This window comes from Emys orbicularis, chromosome 8, assembly GCF_028017835.1.
Source record: "Emys orbicularis isolate rEmyOrb1 chromosome 8, rEmyOrb1.hap1, whole genome shotgun sequence".
Classification (NCBI taxonomy): domain Eukaryota; kingdom Metazoa; phylum Chordata; order Testudines; family Emydidae; genus Emys; species Emys orbicularis.
The window spans coordinates 70,359,198-70,381,840 of NC_088690.1; the positions used below are offsets into that span (position 1 = coordinate 70,359,198).

At 48.3% G+C, this 22,643-nt stretch overlaps 1 protein-coding gene across 5 annotated transcripts in view; it reads left to right on the forward strand.

The window, feature by feature from the left end:
• Positions 1 to 22,643, forward strand: part of NOS1AP (nitric oxide synthase 1 adaptor protein) — a 146,985-nt gene that overhangs the window by 55,514 nt on the left and 68,828 nt on the right. For all 5 annotated transcript variants that reach the window (XM_065409711.1, XM_065409714.1, XM_065409712.1 and 2 more), the window contains exon 2: positions 7,003 to 7,074. In XM_065409711.1, the coding sequence (XP_065265783.1) occupies positions 7,003 to 7,074 (72 nt within the window). The remainder of the gene's footprint in view (positions 1 to 7,002; positions 7,075 to 22,643) is intronic.

The following is a 22,643-nucleotide window of genomic DNA, read 5'->3' on the forward strand; positions in this document are numbered from 1 at the left end:
GGGCTGACCGTGGTGTTCTACCGCGTGTTCTGGGACGTCCTCGGCCCGGACCTTGCCACTGTCTGGGCCGAGTCCTTGGAGAGCGGGGTCCTCCCTCTTTTGTGCAGGCGGGCGGTGCTCGCCTTATTGCCGAAGAAGGGGGACCTCTGTGATCTCTGGAATTGGCGTCCCGTCTCGCTCCTCAGCACGGACTATAAGGTCGTGGCGAAGGCCATCTCGCTGCGGCTACGGTCCGTGCTGGCGGACGTGATCAATCCAGACCAGACCTACACCTTCCCGGGCCGTACCATCTTTGACAATCTTTATCTGGTCCGGGATCGCTTGGAGCTTGGGTGTAGGTAGGGATGGTCTGTCGTTCGCCCTCCTGTTCCTAGATCAGGAGAAGGCGTTCGACCGGATGGACCACGGGTATCTCCTGGGCACTCTGTTGGCATTCGGCTTCGGACCCCAGTTTGTGGGTTTCTCCAGGTGCTGTATGCCTCCGCAGAGTTTTTGGTCAGGCTCAACTGGACCCTGACCGCACCTGTCAGCTTCGGGCGAGGGGTGTGTCAAGACTGCCCGCTGTCGGGTCAGCTGTACACTCTGGCCATTGAGCCCTTCCTTCGTCTCCTTCATAAGAGGTTGACGGGGTTGGTGCTCCATGAGCAGGAGGTGCGGCTGGTCCTGGCAGCGTATGCCGACGACGTGCTCCTTGTGGTACAGGACCCAGACGACCTGGTGCGGGTGGAGGCTTGTCAAGCTGTTTATTCAGTGGCCTCCTCCGCCCGGGTCAACTGGGTCAAGAGCTCTGGCCTGGTGGTCGGGGCCGGGTGGCAGGCGAGCCCCCTCCCACCCGCGCTTCAAGCCATCCGGTGGAGCACGGGTCCGCTACTCTATCTTGGCGTTTATCTTTCCGCCACGCATCCGTCTCCGCCGGAGAACTGGCACGGTTTAGAGGGCAGGGTGACTGGGCGGTTGCGGAGCTGGACAGGACTGCTCCTGTGCCTCTCCCTCCGGGGGAGAGCACTGGTGCTCAACCAACTGGTCCTGTCCATGCTCTGGCACCGACTCAACACCCTGTGCCCGCCCCCCGTGTTCCTGGCCAATCTCCAGAGGTTGGTTCTGGAGTTTTTTTGGCCGGGACTGCACTGGGTCTCTTCCAGGGTTCTCCATCTCCCCCTGGAGGAGGGCGGACAGGGCCTGATGTGCATGTGCACGCAGGTCCATGTCTTCCGCCTCCAGGCTCTGCAGAGACTCCTTTATAGTGCAGGTGGCTCGGCGCGGAGCATATTGGTGCACGCCTTCCTCTGCCGCCTGCGAGGGCTCCGATAAGACCGGCAGCTCTTTTTTCTCCATCCGAGAGGTCTTCCGCGAGACCTCTCCGAGCTGCCGGTCTTCTACCAGGACCTCCTCCGGACCTGGAGGCTGGTTTCAGCAACCAGGTCCTTTGTGGCCACCGAGGGGGTAGATCTCGCGGAGCCCCGTTACACAATCCCCATCTTCGTGTGCAGGTGGCGGAGTCCTCCTTGGTGTGCCGGAGGTTGGTCCTGGCAGGAGTCACCAAGATTGGAGACCTCCTGGACTACGACCTGTGGGGCTGGGTGGATCCCCAGGTGCTCGGTCGGCGCATGGGGCTCTCCACCCTTACAACCCCCCGGCGCGGACTCCAGGAGGTGGAGGCAGCCCTGCCTCCCGCGGCTCGGTTTTTCCTCGAGCGGGTCCTGCGAGAGGGTGCGCCCCGCCCGCCCATCACTCCAGGCCCTCTGGATCTTTCCATCAGCCCCCTGCCCCGTGAGCCTTCCCGGCCTTCCCCCCCCCCCCCCCCCCACCTCCAGCTGGCTGCATGTAATGCAGACGGTTTGTTTCCAAACCGCGCCAAGGGGCCATCTGTACGCGCTCATGCTGCACACGCTTCATTACCCCACCCTCGTGTCCCACTCAGACACCAAGTGGCGGGACCTGCTACCAGCAGTGGAGGGTGGGGAACCCCGGTGGGCCAGTTTCTATTCCACCTTAGTCCCGCGGCCAGCCGGGGATATCAGCTGGCAGCTCCTGCATGGAGCTGTGAGCACGGGCGTGTACTTGGTGCGGTTTACCACTGTCCCTGAAGCCTGTCCCTTCTGTGGCGTGAGGGAGACCCTGGCGCACGCGTACCTTCAGTGTGCCAGGCTGCAGCCCCTCTTCCAGCTCCTCCAGAACCTCTTATTGAGGTTCTGGCTGCACTTTTCCCCGCATTTATTTCTTTATGCACACCCGATCTGAGGCCTCACGAAGTCGTGGGACCACCTCGTCAACCTCCTTCTAGCCATGGCCTAGGTGGCCATTCGTAATACCAGGGAGATGAGGTTGGCAGAGGGGGGGCCTGCGACTGTGGGGCCGTTTTTCGTTCTTTCATCCGTTCACGTATCCAGGTACAGTTCCTCTGGGCAACGTCCACCGGCTCTCTTGATGTTTTCGAGGAGCAGTGGGCGCTGTCCGGGGTTCTCTGCTCGGTGTCCCCTTCCGGTTCCTTAGTTTTGGCCCTTTGACCCCCACGCCTGTTCCTGTTATTGCCTTTGTTGTCCCCCGAACTCAGTTGGGTTCCGGGTTTAGTAGCCCCTCCTTAGGCTGGAGGAGGGGCTTTCAGCAGTGGGCGAGCTAGCACTCACCCACGTCCCGGTACTCAAAAGGATCACTCTCCTGTAGCCATCTGGCCTGACCCTGTCACAATAGATAGATGGGGATCATGCTACTGAGGGGAGAGTTTCTAGTCATTCTTTATACAGCTCTGGTCATTCCTGGAGTATCACACTTAGTGTTCCTCAACAAACAGTAAGGAATTCATAGAAGAGCAATAGAAATGTTCATAAGAACGGCCATGTGACAGGTTGGGTCACAGAGACCCCACTTTGGGATGTGCTGAGACTGCCTCTGAGCCCGTTTTCTTTGCCAGTTTGGACCTCCAGACCACTGTCTTGTTGAGCCAGACACGCTAGCCTGCTGTGAACACAGACTCAGGTCTGAACCACATCCCCGAAAGCTGCAGGCTTCAACTGAAAACCACTTAGCAGGTACTCCTGTCTCCAGCACCCAGATACCCAGTTCCCAATGGGGTCCAAACCCCAAATACATCCATTTTACTCTGTATAAAGCTTATACAGGGTAAACTCATAAATTGTCCACCCTCTATAACACTGATAGAGAGAGGTGCACAGCTGTTTGCTCCCCCAGGTATTGATTACTTACTCTGGGTTAATTAATAAGCAAAAAGTGATTTTATTAAGTATAAAAAGTAGGATTTAAGTGGTTCCAAGTAATAACAGACAGAACAAAGTAAGTTATCAAGCAAAATAAAACGAAACACGCAAATCTAAGCCTGATACAGTAAGAAACTGATTACAGATGAAATCTCACCCTCAGAGATGTCCCAATAAGCTTCTTTCACAGATTGTACTTCTTCCTAGTCTGGGTCCAGCAATCACTCTCACCCCTGTAGTTACTGTCCTTTGTTCCAGTTTCTTTCAGGCATCTCTTGGGGGTGGAGAGGCCATCTCTTGAGCCAGCTGAAGACAAAATGGAGAGGTTTCCAGGGCCTTTTATATTCTTTCTCTTGTGGGCAGAAACCCCTTTGTTCTCCTGTGCAAAATCACAGCAGCAAGATGGAGTTTGTAACAACCTGGGCAAGTCACATGTCCATGAATCATTCAGCTTTTTGCAGACTGACGCCATTGTTTACATGTTAGTTTGAACGTTCCCAGAAAAACTCATTGAGAATCAAACACATTGAGATACAAGTACATAGCCAATATTCATAACTTCAGATACAAAAATGATACACACAGACAGCATAATCATAACCAGCAAACTACAACCTTTCTATAGACACCCCCACTTGACCTCCTCTGTACAAGATCTGGTGCAACCATAGGACCCTGGTTGCAACAATGATCTATACACTCACAGTTCATGTCAATAACATCACAGGCCATACTGGGTCAGACCAATGGTCCATCTAGCCCAGTGTCTTCTGACAGTGGCCAATCCCAAGTGCTTCAAAGGAAATGAACAGAACAGGCAATCATTGAGAGATCCATCCCCTGGCAGCCAGAGGTTTAGGGGCACCCAGAGCATGGGGTTGCATCTCTGATCATCGTGGCTAATAGCCATCAACTTATCTAGTTCTTTTTTGAACTCTGTTATAGTCTTGGCCTTCACAACATTCTCTTACAAAGAGTTCCACAGGTTGACTGCGTTATGTGAAAAAATACTTCCTTTTGTTTGTTTTTAAACCTGCTGCCTATTAATTTCATTTGGTGACCCCTAGTTCTTGTGTTGTGAGGAATAAATAACACTTCCTTATTTACTTTCTCCACACCACTCATGATTTTATAGACCTCTATCAGATCCCCCTCTAGTCGCCTCTTTTCCAAACCGGGAAGTCCCAGTCTTATTAATCTCTTCATACGGAATGTGTTCCATACCCCTAATCATTTTTGTTGCCCTTTTCTGTTCCTTTTCCAATTCCAGTATATCTTTTTTTGAAATGTGGCAACCAGATCTGCATGCAGTATTCAAGGTGTGGGTGTATCATGAATTTATATAGAGGCAATATTATTTTTTCTGTTTTCTTATCTATCCCTTTCTTAATGATTCCCAGCATTGTGTTAGTTTTTTTGACTGCACGTTGAGCAGATGTTTTCAGAGAATTATCCACAATGACTCCAAGATCTCTTTCTTGAGTGGTAACAGCTAATTTCGATCCCATCATTTTATATGTATAATTGGGATTAATGTGCATTACTTTGTGTTTATCAACATTGAATTTCATCTGCTATTTTGTTGCCCAGTCACCCAGTTTTGTGAGATCCCTTTGTAACTCTTCAGTCTGCTTTTGACTTCACTATCTTGAGTAGTTTTGTATCGTCTGCAAATTTTGCCACCTCACTGTTTACCCCTTTTTCGAGATCATTTATGAATATGTTGACTAGTACTGGTCTCAGTTCAGACCTCTGGGGGATACCGCTATTTACCTCTCTCAGTTCTGAAAACTGACCATTTAATCCTACCCTATCTTTTAACCAGTTACTGATCCATGAGAGGACCTTTCCTCTTATTCCATGACTGCTTACTTTGCTTAAGAGCCTTTGGTGAGGGATCTTGTCACAGGCTTTCTGAAAATCTAAGTATGCTCTATCCTCTGGATCCCCCTTGTCCACATGCTTGTTGATCCCCCCCCCCCTCAAAGAATTCTAGTAGATTGGTGAGGCGTGATTTCCCTTTACAAAAGCCATGTTGACTCTTCCCCAACAGATTATGTTCATCTGTGTGTCTAATAATTCTGTTCTTTACTATAGTTTCAACATTTACCTGGTACTGAAGTCAGGCTTATCGCAGTGCCTGTAATTGCCGGGATCACCTCTGGAGCATTTTTGTAAAAAATTTGGCATCACATTAGCTGTACTCCAGTCATCTGGTACAGAAGCTGATATTTAAATGATAGGTTACAAACCACAGTTAGTAGTAGTCTGGCAATTTCACATTTGAGTTCCTTCAGAACTTTCTCCAAAGGAAGACTAAAAAATTAACACTGTACAAAATGACATTGGCTCATAGTAAAGGAATTAAAAGCTGTCTGGCTGAAAGAGCTCATCAAACCATAATTGTACTTGGGGAATCCTCATCCCATGTGGTGATGGAGTGGACTGTTCTTGACATAATGCTACTCTATCTTGATCAATGATCTTGAAGAAAATGATTGTAGGTAAAGTTTATAGAGGACACAGATTGATGAAGTAGTAAATACTGAGAACAGGTCGCTTTAGAGTGGTCCGGATCTCTTTATAAGCTGGATGCAATCAAGTAATGTGTGTTAATACTGCCACCTGCAAGGAACGATATCTAGGAACAGAAAATAAAAGGCCACTTACAGGACAGAGGACCACATCCTGGAAAGTAGGGCCTCTGAGAGACCTAGAGGTCATGATGGAAACCAGCTGAACATGAGATCCCAGTGGGATGTTGTGGTTAACAGAGCTTATGCAATGCTTGGATATCTAAGTGGATGACTATTGAGCTGTATACAGCACTGATGAGATCATTATTGGATACTGAGTCCAATTCTGGTGTCCACACTTCAAAAACAATGTTAAAAAATTGGAAGGAGCTCAGTGAAGAGTTACAAGAACGATTTCAGGTCTGGAAGACCTGCCTTATACTGAGAGACTAAAAAGTCAAATCTGGTTTATGCAAGGGAAGTTTGAAGGGATGACTAATCATCTCCTATAAGTACCTATGTGAGGAAGACATTTCTGAGAGCAAAGGGCTCTTGAATCTAGCAGGCAAAAGTATAACAGGATCTAGTGACTGGAAGCTGATGCTTGGCACATTCAGAATCAAAATAAGGCACACTTTTTTTAGCAGCAAGGGTAATTAACCATTGGAACAACTTAGCTAAGGACATGGGGGGCTCTCCACAATGGGGATCTTATGGTGAAATGTCTTTCCAAAAGATCTGCCGGAAGATATGGGTTTGGTGCAGGAATCATTGGGTGGAGTCTCCGTCCTGTGCTATGCAGGAGGTCAGACTAGGTTCTCCTAATGGTCCCTGCTGGCCTTAAAACCTAAGAATGAAGACAGTTAAATATGTGGCTTGATGAAATGCCTTGCATGACAGGGAGAAGGAATAATCTGCAGATGTGCGAAAGATGAAAACATCAAGCCAATAGATGGGGGGGGGGGGGGGGTAGGATGACTCAGCATAGGAATAATGGGATGAGATTAAGAAATGGAAAATTTAGGATGAATATCAAGGAAAATTTCCTGACAGATGGATTAGACTGTGGAATAGTTTCCCAGGGAAAGTGACAGAAGCGTCATTGTATAGGACACGTAAAATAGACTGGACAAAATGCTGTGATGTATAAGGAGAAATGCTCCTGCATTGGCAGGGGGGTGGTTTAGCTGCTTGATGGAAAATTCCCTGCACATCTGTGCTGTTTTTCAAACATGGGAGCTGTCCTAATCCTATTTTCCCCTTTTTTCTAGTACATTGGAAGCCTTGATGTGCCTCGGCCAAACAGCAGGGTGGAGATTGTGACTGCAATGCGGAGAATCAGGGTAAGTGTTGCAAAGGGTGTATGTTTCCTTGTGTGTGCCACGTGGTTAAAGAGACAAGAAGGGGTGCTGGAGGGCATGGCTGCCTGATGGATTCTGTGCTCTTCACTAAGCATTGATGTTTCTCGTAAGCCAGCTTCTTTGATGTTCTTTCTGACTCCACATGTTCTCACTGTGGGTTTCGTGCCGTTCTCTGTGTTGTCTTGGATGTTGGAAGACTCTCCTAAAATAAGGTTTCTTTTTTTCTTGCTGGGGTATTGGCTGGCATGGAGGCATCCAGTGCCTACCTTGTGCCAGTGTCTTGACTTGGTTTTGGTGGGGTTTGAGTGGCTGCGATTGTCTCAGAGGCTGCCCGCTGATAGGTCAGGGAGTGTAGAAGGAGAGCGTGGTTGTGCATGTCTGTCTTGGTTCCTGAAGCATAGACAGATGCGCATGCAACTCTTAGATGAAGCAGGGCGTGTGTTGTGCAGAAGGGTCTCCATGAAGCATATGTGAATGGTTTAGCCCATTGCATTTCCAGAGTTCTGCTATTACACCACTGCATTATCAGAGAGGAGTGGTGGCCTGGAATCACAGTGGATCTGTTCTGGGTACCTACTGTTATCCCTGTGACTTGTGCCTAGTTTATTGCATGTTGTTTCTTTACCACTGAGGACCAATTTTAACCGTGTAGTCGGCTGGCCAGTGGCAGTAAGGTGGTGAGTGGTATTGACTGTTACCATTATGATACTGTCATGTTTGGAGATTTCCCAGGGATCTGCAGGAATGACACCTCAGTGATACCCCAGAACCACAGCCTGGCACTGCTCTGAATTTCTCCAAGGGTGGATTTGATTTAAATCAAATTGATTTAACTCATGATTTAAATCACTAGTCAGGAAGACTCGATTTAATCATGGATTTCTACATAAAAGTGCATTCTTGTTGGTTGTTATAATCTTAATACATATTCTTCACAACTCAGAGATAGATGTAGGTTTCATTTTTAGAAGGTACACACTATACATTTTTTAAAGTGATTTATTTGAAAACTTTTCTGATTAGTTTTACAGCTATATCAGAAAATAAATGATTGTTTGGTTATTTCATTTACCAAAGGTAATTGAAGCAGATAGTTCATCTCCCAATGACTTCATAAATATCTCCAATTCAACAGGTTAATCAATATTTGGAGGATCTTCTTGCCAGGCTGTATTAGGAGAACATCACCAGACAGACATTTAAATTGTTTTATTTAACTAAAACAACAACGTTATGTATTCTGGATTTTTTTTCTTCAACAGCAAACATATAATATTTTAACAAAACAAGCATATGAATTTTTGAATTTAGTTAAACATTCAAGTTTTTAAAATCAGGTTTGTTTTTGTTAAAGTTGTTTAAAATCATTAAATGAAATATTAAAAAAAAAAACAAATTAAATCGACTATGTCAGCCAGGTCAACACGAGAAACTTAAAATATTGGCTTCTGCAGCTAATTCAGTCGTCTTCACCTTCATTTTCCTGTTTGTTCATAATCTGGAAAAGAAAAACAAGCTTTTCTGCTTTTTCAGGTCCCAAAAAATTTCTCAATTTGGAATGAATTAGTCCAAGGGAAGAAAATATTCTTTCTACACGGGCAGAAGAAGCTACTGCTGTTAAAAGTGAGACTATCACTTCAACTGTGTCTGAATCCAAGTGCTTAAGTGACTTCCACCTGTTCGCTGGTGTGACTTTCTTTAAAAAACATCAGCAAACATATATTTCTTGAATGGTTCTTTATTCCCCAACTGTGTCTCTTTTACGGCTGGCTGCCATTATAGGGTTTCCCTTCTAGTGAGAGAATGGTATGGTAGATTTCAAATCAATGAAGGCTACACTCAGGAAGACCTCAAGACTTCTGGAATATGCTTCTTAAACAATTTCACTTTTGTTTCTACTGCCTGTCCCTCCCTTCTCACATTTATCTCCAGACTTATTCTCCTTGTCCAGATCTATTCGGCCCCCAACAAGCTTCTATTCACTGAACTTTTTGAAACTTTGCACTTTTAGAGAGCGGCAAGGGATTGACTCTGTGTACACAAATTTGCAGAGGGACAATAGGGTTGAGGTCTGTTATTTCTCACCTCTATATTTTATTTATTTATTTATTTAAAAACATTTTTGCTGTTAACCAGCATGTTACCTCTGGAGACACAAATCCACAGTTTGAGAACTGAAAAACTAAGCATCTCTGATGGTATCTTCTAGACTGAGCACTGAGTCCCATTGTGTAGATAGAAAGATTAACCTAAATAATCTATACAGAAATCCCTGGAACCCCATAAAATTGGGTCCCTAATCCATGAACTATTGGAACTCATTTACAAAACTTTTCTTAAACATTACATGAACTATAGTATGAGACAATATAAATTAGAATTTATAATCCCTATTCCATGATATCATCTTTGAGCTTTAATGTATCTATCTTTAGATAGGCTTTTTCCTCAAAAAGCATTTTATCAAAAAAATCAGATTTTAAAAAAAATCAGATTTTTTTTTTTATTTAAATCAGATTTTTATCCACCCTGATTTCTCTCAAGAGTAGTTGTTCCCAGTGCATTGCTAGTCAGTAGTTGTTCCCAGTGCATTGCTAGCCAGGGGGTTGGGGATTGCTGCCTTTGTGTTAACATTGCGTCGTGCTATACAAGGGGAGCTGTGTTGCGCAGATAGGGATGTAGGCAGAAGTTAGGTGTAGTAGAGAGAGCGAGCCTGGAGCACAGGGCCTGGTGCAAGGCCTGAGGCCTAAATCAAAGTTAGAAAAGGTCAGGCCCTGTCATAAAGCAAACGCCTACTTACACGTTCACTGCCTGGTACATGAACTTGGCAAAAGCCTGGGTGGCATTGCTAAAACACAGGCACTCTAAGAAGTACTAGGCGCTGGGTATTCATGTAATCCCATTCCGGAAGGCTGGCACAGGTCTACCCCAAAGTGGAGTTATGGCATAACCCCTGTCCTAGGTGATGGTACAGGAACACACTGACCCCGAGTAAGACAAGGATGGGAGGATGATGGAGGGGGATGTTTTGTCGAACCAGCTGCTCCAAGGTGTAGGGTCGGTAACTGACCACGTCAGGAGTGTGACACGTAACCTGTGTGGCAGATTTCTGTTACCAATCTGCCTGAGGCGTTAGGTGATTAGGCTGAAGCCATAGGATCTTTAGGGGAGGAGATGACGAAACACACCAAGGGTCTAAGTTTAAAGCTTTATTAATAAAATAATAACAGCGGAGAGTGAGGGGTGCTCCCCATGTCACTCAGAGGAAGGAAGGAAGCATTAATGCCCCAAGCCCTAACCTACTTTCATACTCTCACACGCTCTACCCTAGGCTGGCCAAGCCTGGGTGTAACGTAAGAAGAAGAGGGGGAAGGGTGGATGGGAGTTCTGTCCTGGGCCCAGGTCGTCCGGGGTCCGCTGCGATCTCCGAATTGCTCCAGCTCTTAGGAGGGTTTTTAAGTCCAGGGTGCCTTTGCGGGTGTTTTATTTCGTGACCTCTGTTCCTGGTGTTTTTTGTACCAGTCCAAACCAGCTCTCTGTGGTCTCCTTGGCTTTCCCAAAACACACCAGCTAGACTTTGTTGTCCTCGTTGTTTTCCTCCGTGCTGGCCTTCACTTGTCTCGCTTGTTATGGGCTGCCTTTGCAGGTCTGCTCAGCTGCATCTTCCTTCCTTATGGCTGATCGGTGAATTCCGGGCCCCCCTCTCTCTTGGCAGGCAGCCGAGAGTCAGATGTGTGTTGTGGCCTTGAGCGGGCTGGAGTCAGCATCTTATTTTTGGGCCTAGCAGGAGCGCAGAGTTAACCTGTTCTTTGCTCTTTTCCTCCTTCCCCTTCTGGCCTCACGTGACCTGTGAAGGAATCTTTTGTTCCACACTCACTCACACCTTTGACCCTTCCCAAAATGCCCTGCGATGCTTGCAATAGCGTTAACCATATACAATGCTGATCTGCCTTCCCCAGGGGACCCCTTAGGCCATTGGGGTGTGATACCTGTTCCTATCAATGTATACAAGAGAAATCCTAGGAGGGGCACCTTTGTCCAACCAAAAGTGCCATTGCTGAGTGAGCTGAGCCCATTGTGATGGACATACCTGTGTTAGTGTCCCTGTGGCTCCTGGGGGGGCACAAGGACCATGCTCTGTTGACAATAAACCTGGCTGAGCGCCTTTGCCACGGAACCCAGCATGTGGTCTTTCTGGGCAGTGCTGTCGGGTTTGCTGAGCCAGCTATCTGCGCAGCTTATGGAGAGAGCATGGTACAGCTTACGGAGAGAGCATGTGCACACACCAGCTACCAACAGTAGGCACCTGAGGATGGACATATTGAAGCTGTATACAGGGTATTGGGTATATGTAATGCTGAGTGCTGTTTGACTAATTTCCTATTAAAAGGGGAGCCAAAGGAAATGAGCAGTGCACAGGAGAAGATTGGTTACTACTTCTCTGCCGGATGAGCGTTTTAGCTACACAAAAGACACAATCTTGATGTTGTGCCTATGGGTGTGGGAATATGCCTGTGCGATGACTGATAACATGCTGGCTACTGTATCCAATTGGAGAATGCACAGCAGGGGGGTCTGTAGGGACCCTACTGGGGTTTTGAGGGTGTTCCAGTTTTCCTGATGTTAGTAGTGACTAGGGACAGGTTCAGACATCTTCTGGGTTACCCAAACATCTTCGGCCAGTGTATTTGTCCAAAGATCTCGTGTTCTGTTTTGGCTGAATTAGAATGGCCACAAGAGAAGCCTTTCTTCTGGCGGCTCTGCTGCCTGCCTCACTTGAAACCAGAAAGTGCAGAGGGGCATGTACATGGTAGTGGGGTAGGGTGGGCGGAGGCTAGGAAGCAGCTGAAACTCTTTCAGCCCTTCGGGTTTGGTTTGATTCTGCCATATCCAGCCTGCCTTCCAAGCTGGCAGCTCAGCATCTCCTGTGGCCTGCATGGGATGTGGTGCTAGGACTTGGGTTGGAGGGGTTCAGCCCAGCTATTACTTCACAGATGTTGATGTTGCAGAATCACCACAACAAGCAGTAACCACCCCCTCTTCTTGGCAGCCTGAGTCTAGAAGCCAAGGACTGGAGAACGCTTGGGAAGGAGGCATCCTATCTCCCCTAGAGCAGTGCTATCTCCCCGGCTCCTTGAAGTACTAGTTCCCTCAATCTCCGTGCCTGCGGTTCATACTGAGAACTCGCTCTGTTGGCAAACAACAAGCAAGCTCCTCTCACCATCCCAGAGCGCTGCCCAGTGGCAAGAATCCTTCTAATTAAAACACAGTGGGCACATCTCAGTTCACTGGCATGTTGGATTCTAAGCAAAGTTATATGTAGTACCCTGGCTTTTGGTTTGTTCCCAGTAGTGCCTGCAGCATGCTTAGCGCTATACAAGCATAAAGGAAGGGCTGGTCACTGGCCAGAACAACTTAAGACTAGAATATACTCCCCACTGGGTACTGATTTAAAACTTGCCCTGTCCGCTGATCAGTGAGGAGAATGCTGACAAGACCCCATCTCCCCTGGGAGAACCACAGAGGGGACAGGGCTGCGACTCCAAAGAGTTAATAGATATCACCCGTCCCCCTGCTTTGTCTGCATTAATCTTGCAGTGGAGTCCTCAAGTCTTCCTTGATTTGGATTATTTCAAAATGTCCCAAAGTACATCTCTGATGGCCTAAGCCAGTGAAGCTGCTCATTGAAACCTGACAGATAAAACACATGCCCCTTCCAGAATGTTACACAACAGGTGAATCCTCTGTGCTCCACAGGTCAGTGGTGAGGTGTGGCAGGGTGCTGGTTGAGAAGCCCCTAGTCAGCTCCTGCCACTCCAGCCCAAATCAAGGGGAATGGATTAGGGCTGGGTGAACCGCCCTATGTTTGCGTGGTAACTGACCACACCTGCCAGCCTCATTAGCAGGAGCTATAAGGCTGGAAGGAAGTGAGAGAAAGGAGGGGTGGAGACTAAGGCCTGGTCTACACTGGGGAGGGGGGGTCGACCTAAGATACGCAACTTCAGCTACGAGAATAGCGTAGCTAAAGTCGACGTATCTTAGGTTGACTTACCTCGCATCCTCACGGCACGGGGTCGACTGCCGCTGCTCCCCTGTCGACTCCGCTTCTGCCTCTCGCCACTGTGGAGTACAGGAGTCGACGGCAGAGTGATCGGGGATTGATTTATTGCGTCTACACTAGATGTGATAAATCGATCCCCGATAGATCGATCACTTCCCGCCAATCCGGCAGGTAGTGTAGACGTACCCTAAGAGTGGGAGGTCAGGCTCAGAGGGAGTAGGAGCCTCCTAGTCTGTTGCTGACCAGGCCTGTGGTAGGCCAAGCAGTTGTAAAGCCTGTATATAGTTGGAAACTGGTGGTGGGGAACTGATCAAAAATAAAGAACACGGTTGTTGCACCAGACTGAAGTGTCCCTGATTCACGGAGGAGAGGGGCCAAGGGGCTGAATATCCAGGGGCGCAGTGTGAACCCCCTACATGAGGGTCTGCTTCTATCTTTATCAAAAATCGCCTTATGCAGTGCTGGACTCTGCCATCTTCTCCTGTGCTAAAAGGCCAGGTTGCCTGCTCACTACAAATCCCAACCATAAACAATGGGCAAAGAAGAAGAATTTAATGCCCTTTGGACACTGATTTTGTGGGCACTTCATTGATGTTTCCATCTTCAGCAAGACAAAAGTGTTGGAGGACTGACTTTTGTCAAGAAGGCTTCTTTTCACAACTCTCTTCAGTCCATTAACAATTGACACGCGGACCCAGCTACAACTTGCAAGATCATTTTAATGTGAAATTTGTTCTCCTTTCTCAGTCTGTCTGTGCAGCACTGAATGAATGACTGTTTACTCCTGGAGGAATTTTGCATTGCTGCGTGTGCGCAGAATTCATGGCCCCCACAGATTTATTTGCTTCCCCACAGAAAAATGACTTCTGACCGGGAAGTAAAGGGAAGCCACAAGAGCGGTCAAGCACCCCTCCCCAGCAGTGCAGGCAGGTTGGTTTGGGCATCTGGAGCAGCTGGTAGAGATGTAAATCACCACCAGAGCAGGGGGGTGGGGGGACTGGGCAGTCATGCCTGTGAGAGAGAGACTATCCCTCTCGCTCGCTATTGCAGCATGCTTGGTGTGGAAGATCAGGGCTTTGGGGTGTTTCTGAGGAGGTAGGTGTGGGACAGGCTCTGTCCCCTTAGGCAGAGCAGAATGTAGTAGCCTGTCGGCTTAGTGAATTGTTCCCATTGTTCTTAGTGAATTCCCCCAGAAGTATAAAACAAGTGTAAAAATTTTAAGGCTCCTTTATGTTGCCAAAGTGGTGTAAAGGAGCCTTATTGTAAAGGACGTATGGCCTTATAAATGCTTATGGTGCTATATTGATTAGAACTGGTCTAAATTTTTGGACTGAAAACATTTCCTATCAAAATGTGCTCCATGAACTGTTTCCTACTGACCTTTCTGGAGATGGTCAAAAGGCCAGTATAAATTGTGAGTTTGAGTCCCCAGCCCTCGCTTGCTCCTCAGTTACCTATGATGTAACACTGAGCATATGGCTACATATATTTTTTGACTGATAACTAGAAATAAAGGGTCAAACCTAGCTACATTACTATTAGACAGAGTGGGTTTGGGGATTTCCTCCATCCATTGTACTGTAGTTTCAATTATTTTGGTAATTTATTTAAACAAGCGTGATTCTGTTGCATTATTTTAACAAATAAAATATCAGAATTTTAAAATATTGTGTGCAGAATTTTTAATTTTTTGGTGCAGAATTCCCCCAGGAGTAACTGTTAAAACTTGTTAGATCCTGCAGTGGTATGTGTTCATGGACAGATATCTCCACTTGTTTCTTTTCAAATATTCTGACCCTTAGCCTTCCTTCTAAATGATCTCCCACAAAGAAACCCTTAATGAAAAGTGTTCTGAAAGGAGTACAGACACCAACCTAAAAGAGACAGTGAAATCTACATAGTTATGTTGGGGTGAGCACAGGTGGGTTTTTTTATTATGAAAAATCAATAAACTAAAGAAACAATGAAAAGTACAAAAAGGTAAATGACTTACAGCAGGGGTTCTTAAACTGAGGATTGTGACCCCTCAGGTGAGTTGCAGGTGGTTACATGGGGGTCGCGAGCTGTCGGCTCCATGGGGCTAACAGCTCCAAGCCCCCATTAAATTACCCCCTCCTGTTTTTAATTTATGAGGGGCAGGTCATATTCAGAGACTTGCTGTGTGAAAAGGGTCCAATACAAAAGTTGGAAAAACTACTGACTTGCAGCCTGTACGTGTTTCCACATACTGTGTGGATCTCCAGTAGAATGATGTAATTGTACAGTTGTCCAGCTTGTCAAAGCTGCAAGACCAGACAGTACAAAACCAGACAAAACTCCATTGATGGAACATGTTAGGGTGGGGTTACAGTAATAAAGAGGAGGCGATACATGTGACTAGAGAAGGAGGGGGCTGGGGCAGGAGAGCAATGGGGTTAGATGGGATGGCAATCTGGCATTCTTTGAGCAGTCTCAACATTTTAATCCAAATGTGGCTAGAAATGGGGGGCAAATGCCTTTAAATTCATATAATTGCTCTCTACAGCAGCAAGCCATTCTTTATTTGGCTGCTAACTTGGACAGGTCTTGAATACTACTGTCTGGGCATGATGCTACTCTTCCATTTTTGTAAAATCACACTCTTGGTGATTGCAGCTTTCAAGAAACAGTTTTCCTGTGGAGCTAAACCCAGGTTAGCAGTTAAATAACCTAGGATATAATTTCTGGCTGAGGTTTGGATACTGAAATCAAGCACCACTTTAACTCTTGTTTGGTGTTGTAACAAATTAAAGGAACCCCGATGCATATGCCATAGGACTGTCCAACACTAAGGCAGCTGTGGAAAGAAGGGGACATAGGTTTTAGAGGACTAAATGAAAAATGAATACACTTAAATCCTCCTTGAACAATATAAATGGACTGGCGCACCAGTTTGGCCTTCCAAAGGCAAAGTTTTGAAGTGTAGAACAGCCCGAGAGATCACAGTAAAGAATAATAGGGATTTCCTGTGAAAGGTGTGAAATTTAAACGAGAAAGGGTCATGTACCTATGGTCTAGTACAGCCTGGGAAATGAAGTAAGATATTAAGGCGATATCTTCAGCTTACAGATCACAGTTCTGCCAGGGATGCTTTTACTTTTCATTGCTACAAGTTAACACCCCAGATGGCAATCACTGAAAGAGGTCTGAGAAAGCAAATATTAATCAAGTTTTTTTCAGTTTGTGGCTTTAGCAGCACGCTATGCATAGCCCTTTTCTCGGCTCCCTGTGCTTTTTGTGGGTCTTTCACACAGCAACGGTGGAGAGAGAAATTCTGAAATGTAGGAAAACCACAAAAGTTGTTTGAGAGAACAAGAAGCAATGGTCTTAAGTTGCAATGGGGGAGGTCTAGGTTGGATATTAGGAAAAACTTTTTCACTAGGAGGGTAGTGAAGCATTGGAATGGGTTACCGAGGGCCAGCACTTCCACTAGGCGACCCTAGGCGGTCGCCTAGGGCGGCAGGATTTGGGGGGTGGCATTTTGCCGTCCTCAGCGGCAATTCGGCAGTGGGAGTCCTTCTGCTCCGTGTCTTCGAGGCACTTCGGCGGCAGGTCCTTCACTCGCTCCGGGACCCGCTGCCGAAGCGCCCTGAAGACGCGGAACGGAAGGACCCCCGCCGCCAAATGCTCTGAGGAGGAGCACTGCTGCCTAGGGTGGCAAAAACCCTGGCGCCGCTCCTGGGGTTACCTAGTGAGGTGGTGGACTCTCCCCATCCTTAGAGGTTGTTAAGGCCTGGCTTGACAAAGCCCTGGCTGGGATGATTTAGTTGGGGATTTGAGCAGGGGGTTGGACTAGATGACCTCTTGAGGTCTCTTCCAACCCTAATCTTCTAAGATTCTATTCTAAAAGTTAGTGAGAGGACTCCATGAGACAGCATAATGCCTGAGACTGCTTGCAACTGTCTAGATGTCAAGGTGACTGTGTCCCTTTAGAAAGGACAGGGTAGTCGTGCTGTGCTTTAAAGAATGAGGACATTTATTTTCCAAAGACTCTTGTCAGTGAGCAAAGGACTATATGGAAAATTATGGAGCAGCTTGGGGATCTCAAATGCAAAGAATCATGCGGGCAGGTGCTCTGGTGTGTGGGCTCCAGAAGAGACAGCAGCTAGTCTAGTGAGACTGGACAGTATCTGAACACAGTAACTGGGATTGAAGCCTGGAAAGTTCTTAATGTGGTGCCTCGTTTAGAGGAGTGATTTGGAATTGGACCAGTGAGCCTCCTCTCAGTACTGGGAGCAGCTGACAGAGCCTGGAGGGGACCCCACTACAACACATATGAACTGAGCTTTAATCCACGGGGTTTTATTTATCAAAAATCCGGGCTCTGGAGCCAGCTTCTACGCTTGGTTTGAAAATGAACAAGTAGACATAGGTGTCTTGTGTTAGCTGGATTTCATTGTAAGAGGCATGGTGAAGATGGGCCAGGTATGAATAACTTAGGAGCAAGGGGATGAATTAAGGAATGAAAAATTTAACTGAATCGGGGGGGAAAACGTAGACAGGGAGCTCTGCAAGCCTGCAGAATAGCCTCCTAAGGGAATCACGAGCAGCCCATCCCTGGCCCAAAAGCACTGGCCGCCTGTACCAAACTACCCTGCACTTGCTGCCTGGGCTGGGCTCAGGCAGCTGACAGGCCTGTCTTCCCAGGATCCTTATTGCGAGGTCTCTCATAAGAGACTAGTAAGGTGCTGTGCGCAGTGATGGCTCCTGCAGGGCTGCTGGGTGTAGTTCTGCTGCTCTCATCGCTAGGAGGGGGAATGGTCATGGGTGAGCTGTGCTGCGACCTGTTAGGAATCCCCCTTCGATAGGGAGTAGAAGTCATGTTCCAATGGAATTCTTTGGAAACATGGGCACTGTCTTTAAAGCCAGGACCCAGAGCGGGAGGGTGGAGAGACTGCACCGAATAGGACTCTGTGCTAAGCCACTGGGAACCTAAGTAACCTGCCAAAGGAGGCCAGGAAGGAGCATATGAACTTCAGCGGGCACCAGACAAATGGGTCATCCAGGAAAACAGGCAGACCATGCTCTGGTCTGGCATCCTCTGGGAGATATTCTGTGCCATGCTGAATGCAGTTGGGAGCTATATATGAGGAGGGCATACTGGAGTGAGGCAGGGAACAGTCCACACCTGAGCCAATGCAGTTGTGTTAGAAGTTTTCTTAGGCCTGCCTGCTGGCTCTGGTAATGAGCAGGGTCACACCTTGAGCATCGGCAGGGGCACCGAAGATCCAAGGAAGCAGGAACCTGGAAGTGAAGGGGTCATTGAGCTAGAAGCGTTGGATTCCAGCATGCGTTTTGGTTTAACAGGACTCTTGGAAGTCTGGCAAGGTTTTTGCCATGAAGTTACTGGGATAGGTTCCTGAATGGAAAGCTGCTTTCCGGTCTCTGCTGAGAGGCAGTGGGGAGCTCAGCACAAGTCAAGGGCCCCAGGAGAGGAAATGCAGCCCTGGACTCTGGCTGTGGTTGGGAAAAGCTGGGTGGCTGTGAGGAGCAATGGGAACGGGGGACTGGATAAATCTGCTGTCTGTCTTACTGCCCTGTTGGGTGGGAGAGTGAGAGCGGAGACTCCAGCTTGCTCTGGAGGAGAGGAGAGTGCAGCCTGTGGCTACCTGTGTGTGCTGCTCTCCTTTCTTCCTTGTGTCAGGATCCTGAACTCGACCATCTCATGGTCACTGCCTGCCAGGTTCCCATCCACTTTTGCTTCCCCTACTAATTCTTCCCTGTTTGTGAGCAGCAAGTCAAGAAAAGCTCTGCCCCTAGTTGGTTCCTCCAGCACTTGCACTAGGAAATTGTCCCCTACACTTTCCAAAAACGTCCTGGATTGTCTGTGCACCGCTGTATTGCTCTCCCAGCAGATATCAGGGTGATTAAAGTCTCCCATGAGAACCAGGGCCTGCGATCTAGCAACTTCTGCTAGTTGCCGGAAGAAAGCCTCGTCCACCTCATCCCCCTCGTCTGGTGGTCTATAGCAGACTTCGACCACGACATCACCCTTGTTGCTCACACTTCTCAACTTTATCCAGAGACTCTCAGGTTTTTCTGCAGTTTCATACCGGAGCTCTGAGCAGTCATACTCCTCTCTTACATAAAACGCAACTCCCCCACCTCTTCTGCCCTGCCTGTCCTTCCTGAACAGTTTATATCCATCCATGACAGTACTCCAGTCATGTGAGTTATCCCACCAAGTCTCTGTTATTCCAGTCGCATCATAGTTCCCTGACTGTGCCAGGACTTCCAGTTCTCCCTGCTTGTTTCCCAGGCTTCTTGCATTTGTGTATAGGCACTTAAGATAACTCATCGATCGTCCCTCTTTCTCAGTATGAGACAGGAGTCCTCCCCTCTTGCGCTCTCCTGCTTGTGCTTCCTCCCAGGATCCCATTTCCCCACTTACCTCAGGGCTTTGGTCTCCTTCCCCCGGTGAACCTAGTTTAAAGCCCTCCTCACTAGGTTAGCCAGCCTGCTGGCGAAGATGCTCTTTCCTCTCTTCGTTAGGTGGAGCCCGTCTCTGCCTAGCACTCCTCCTCCTTGGAACACCATCCCATGGTCGAAGAATCCAAAGCCTTCTCTCCGACACCACCTGCGTAGCCACATAGGAATTGCCCTTCCAGATCAGACTAGTGGCCCATCTGGTTCAGTATCCTGTATCTGATGGGTCAGTACTTGCCGTGCCAGAGGGACATGCAAGAACCCCCCAGGGAGCAGCTGTGGAACAGTCTCTGACCACCTTGGCTGGCTGGCTTAGATGCCTAGAAGCCTATCTGGCACTGAGCGGGCATAGTGGAGTCTACCACCTGCTTCTCCTTCCCGTGAAAGGGATTCCTGTCTCCCCATTCGTGTGGGGAAGCCTGGCCCTGCTCTTGCTCTGCGCACATGCCCGGGAGGCTGGGATAAGTTGTGCTGTGGGGGATCACAAGAACCGCCATTTTGTTCTGTGTCGGGTACCTAAGCACAAGCTGCACCGTGTCTCATGGCTTAGGTGGCCCTGCTGCCTAACGAACGCGTCCACAGCCTGTAGGCTGAGGGGCCACTCTTAGACCCAGCACCCCAGGCTAGCGCTGTGAGTGCTGAGGCGCAGGCAGGAATCAGAGAAGGAACAGCCAGGCACCCCACGGCCTGCTGCCTGGTACTCCCATAACTCTGCTTCCCAGCTGTGTTAAGTCCTTTTCTGTTCTCTGGGGAGCCTCTCTAACTGGGGAGAGTCCTCCCAGTAGCTGGGAAGCAGCTTGATTCCTTCTGCCCCCTCCCCAGGGGGTGCTCCAGCAGCTGGATTCAGGGCTGTCATGTGTCAGCATTCTCCCTGAGCTTGGGATCACTGTCTGCTGAGAACTGCCACTCACTGGAGTGTGGGACAGACATCAAACACTGCTGCCCTGCCCCTTTCCTTCCCTGGGGGTCCACGCGGTTCCCAGCTCTGCCACTCACGCTGAACTCGGGCAACTTACAGAACAAATCAGCAGCCACCTGTCCCTGCTGCTGCTGCTCGTCCCCCAGCAGTCCTGGCCCTGCTGCTTCTCTGCCCTGACACCGTTCTTCCTGGTACCTGCTTTCCTTCCAACGAGTTTTAACCTGCCATTGAAAACACTGCTGCTGGGAAGGGCTGGCTTATCCACGGGCTGAGCATTGCACAGGGCGGGGCAGCAGTGCCTGTTAAAAACTACTCCTGTGGCAGTTGCTAGCATCTTCACTGGGAGACTCTTGCAGTGCTTTACAAATATTAATTAATTCTAGTCACTTAGGCCAGTAGTACCCAAAGGCCCCGATCAGGAGTGAGTCCCCATGGTGCTGGGCTCTGTACTAACCCAGATAAACAGTCCCTGTCCTGGAGAACTTCCAAGAAATTCTCCCTCTCTGTGAGGTCGGTAAGGGAAATATAGTGATCAGGGTAGAGCTAGGGACCTCTTCACCCCACTCGGAAATGCAGGCACCTCTGGAGAGGAATGTCACAGCTCTCTAACCGCAAGACTGCATTTCACCACTGAATTTAGGACAGGAAGAAAAATTTGAACTGCAAGAGGAGCCAAGGAAAGCCCAGGAAGCAGCAATGTAATGATCCTTTGGTAACTGGGCCTCTGTCCTCCCATGGGCTCCCTCAGGCCTCTGCAGTGAGGGGCTGCTCCTAGGAGCCAGGCCCTTGGATCATGGGTGTCTCGGTTTCAGCCTCGCTGCCCTCAGGATTGGGGGCTGCAGCTTCTGCTGAGACGTCTTGGTTCCTGTCTGCCCTGTGTCTGGCACCAGCCCTGCGAGGGCTGATGCAGGGACTTGTGTACCATACTGCTCCCCAGAGTGCCACTCACATGTCTGTGCAGCATCACTTGGCATTTGGCACCTCGCTCTGATGCCCGATTGAGAAGAGCATTGTCCTGCTACCTTTGTCACTAATATTCCCTTGGCCCACCTGTCTTATCTGGCACAGCTCACAGCTGTGAGTGCCGACCTCAGGGCAAACGGTCAGAAAACAGGGTAGATGCCCCAAACTGGTGGTGTGTTCTATAATTAGATTTCACCAAGCTAGTAACAAATGTGAACTCCTGGATCGCTAACCCAGTCTTACCATGGAGTCACAGACAGTCCCTGTAGACACTTCAGTCTATCTTGCCACCCAGACAACTTGTACTTAGTGATAAATGGTCACTTATACCAAAGATCACATTACATTCAGGTTGCTTCCAGTCCCAAGAGACCAGTCACTTATCCCAGATCAATTGGTCCCCTAGATCTTACATAAAAGATCACACTAGCAGCCAATTCTATAGTAAACTAACTAAAGATTTATTAGCTAATGCTTTTTTTGCCTTGGTCTTCACAGACAAGGTCAGCTCCCAGACTGCTGCACTGAGCAACACGGTATGGGGAGGAGGTGAGCAGCCCTCAGTAGTGAAATAACAGGTTAAGGACTATTTAGAAAAGCTGGATGTGCACAGGTCCATGGGTCCAGATCTAATGTATCCAAGGGTGTTGAGGGAGTTGTCTGATGTGATTGCAGAGACATTGGCTATTATCTTTGAAAATTCATGGTGATCGGGAGAGGTCCCAGACAACTGGAAAAAGGCAAATATAGTGCCTATATTTTAAAAAGGGAAGAGAAAGATTCCGGGGAACTACAGACCAGTCAGAACAGTGTGAGGCTGCCCTCCCCAGGCTTCACTGAGCCAGAAAGGAAGCTGGGCATGGGCCAGAATCTGGAGCTGACATGAGGCTGGGAGAAGGATATGGAGATGCTGGAGTAGAGCTGGGATGGTAAGAGGGCTGGGAGGAGAAGGTGGTGCTGTGGTAGCAGGGTGGGGGCAGAAGTGGGCTCGGAGGGAGGAGCGCTCGGAAACGTGTTCCTGGCTGACATATGGAAGGACACAACAGCAGCACCTTGACATTGCTTTTATTCAGAGTTTCTCTTTCCAGTTTGCTGCAATCAGTGGGTAACAGGGTTCTGTTGTGTCAGCCGATCTCCATGGCAATGGCTCAGGGTCCTGGGGCT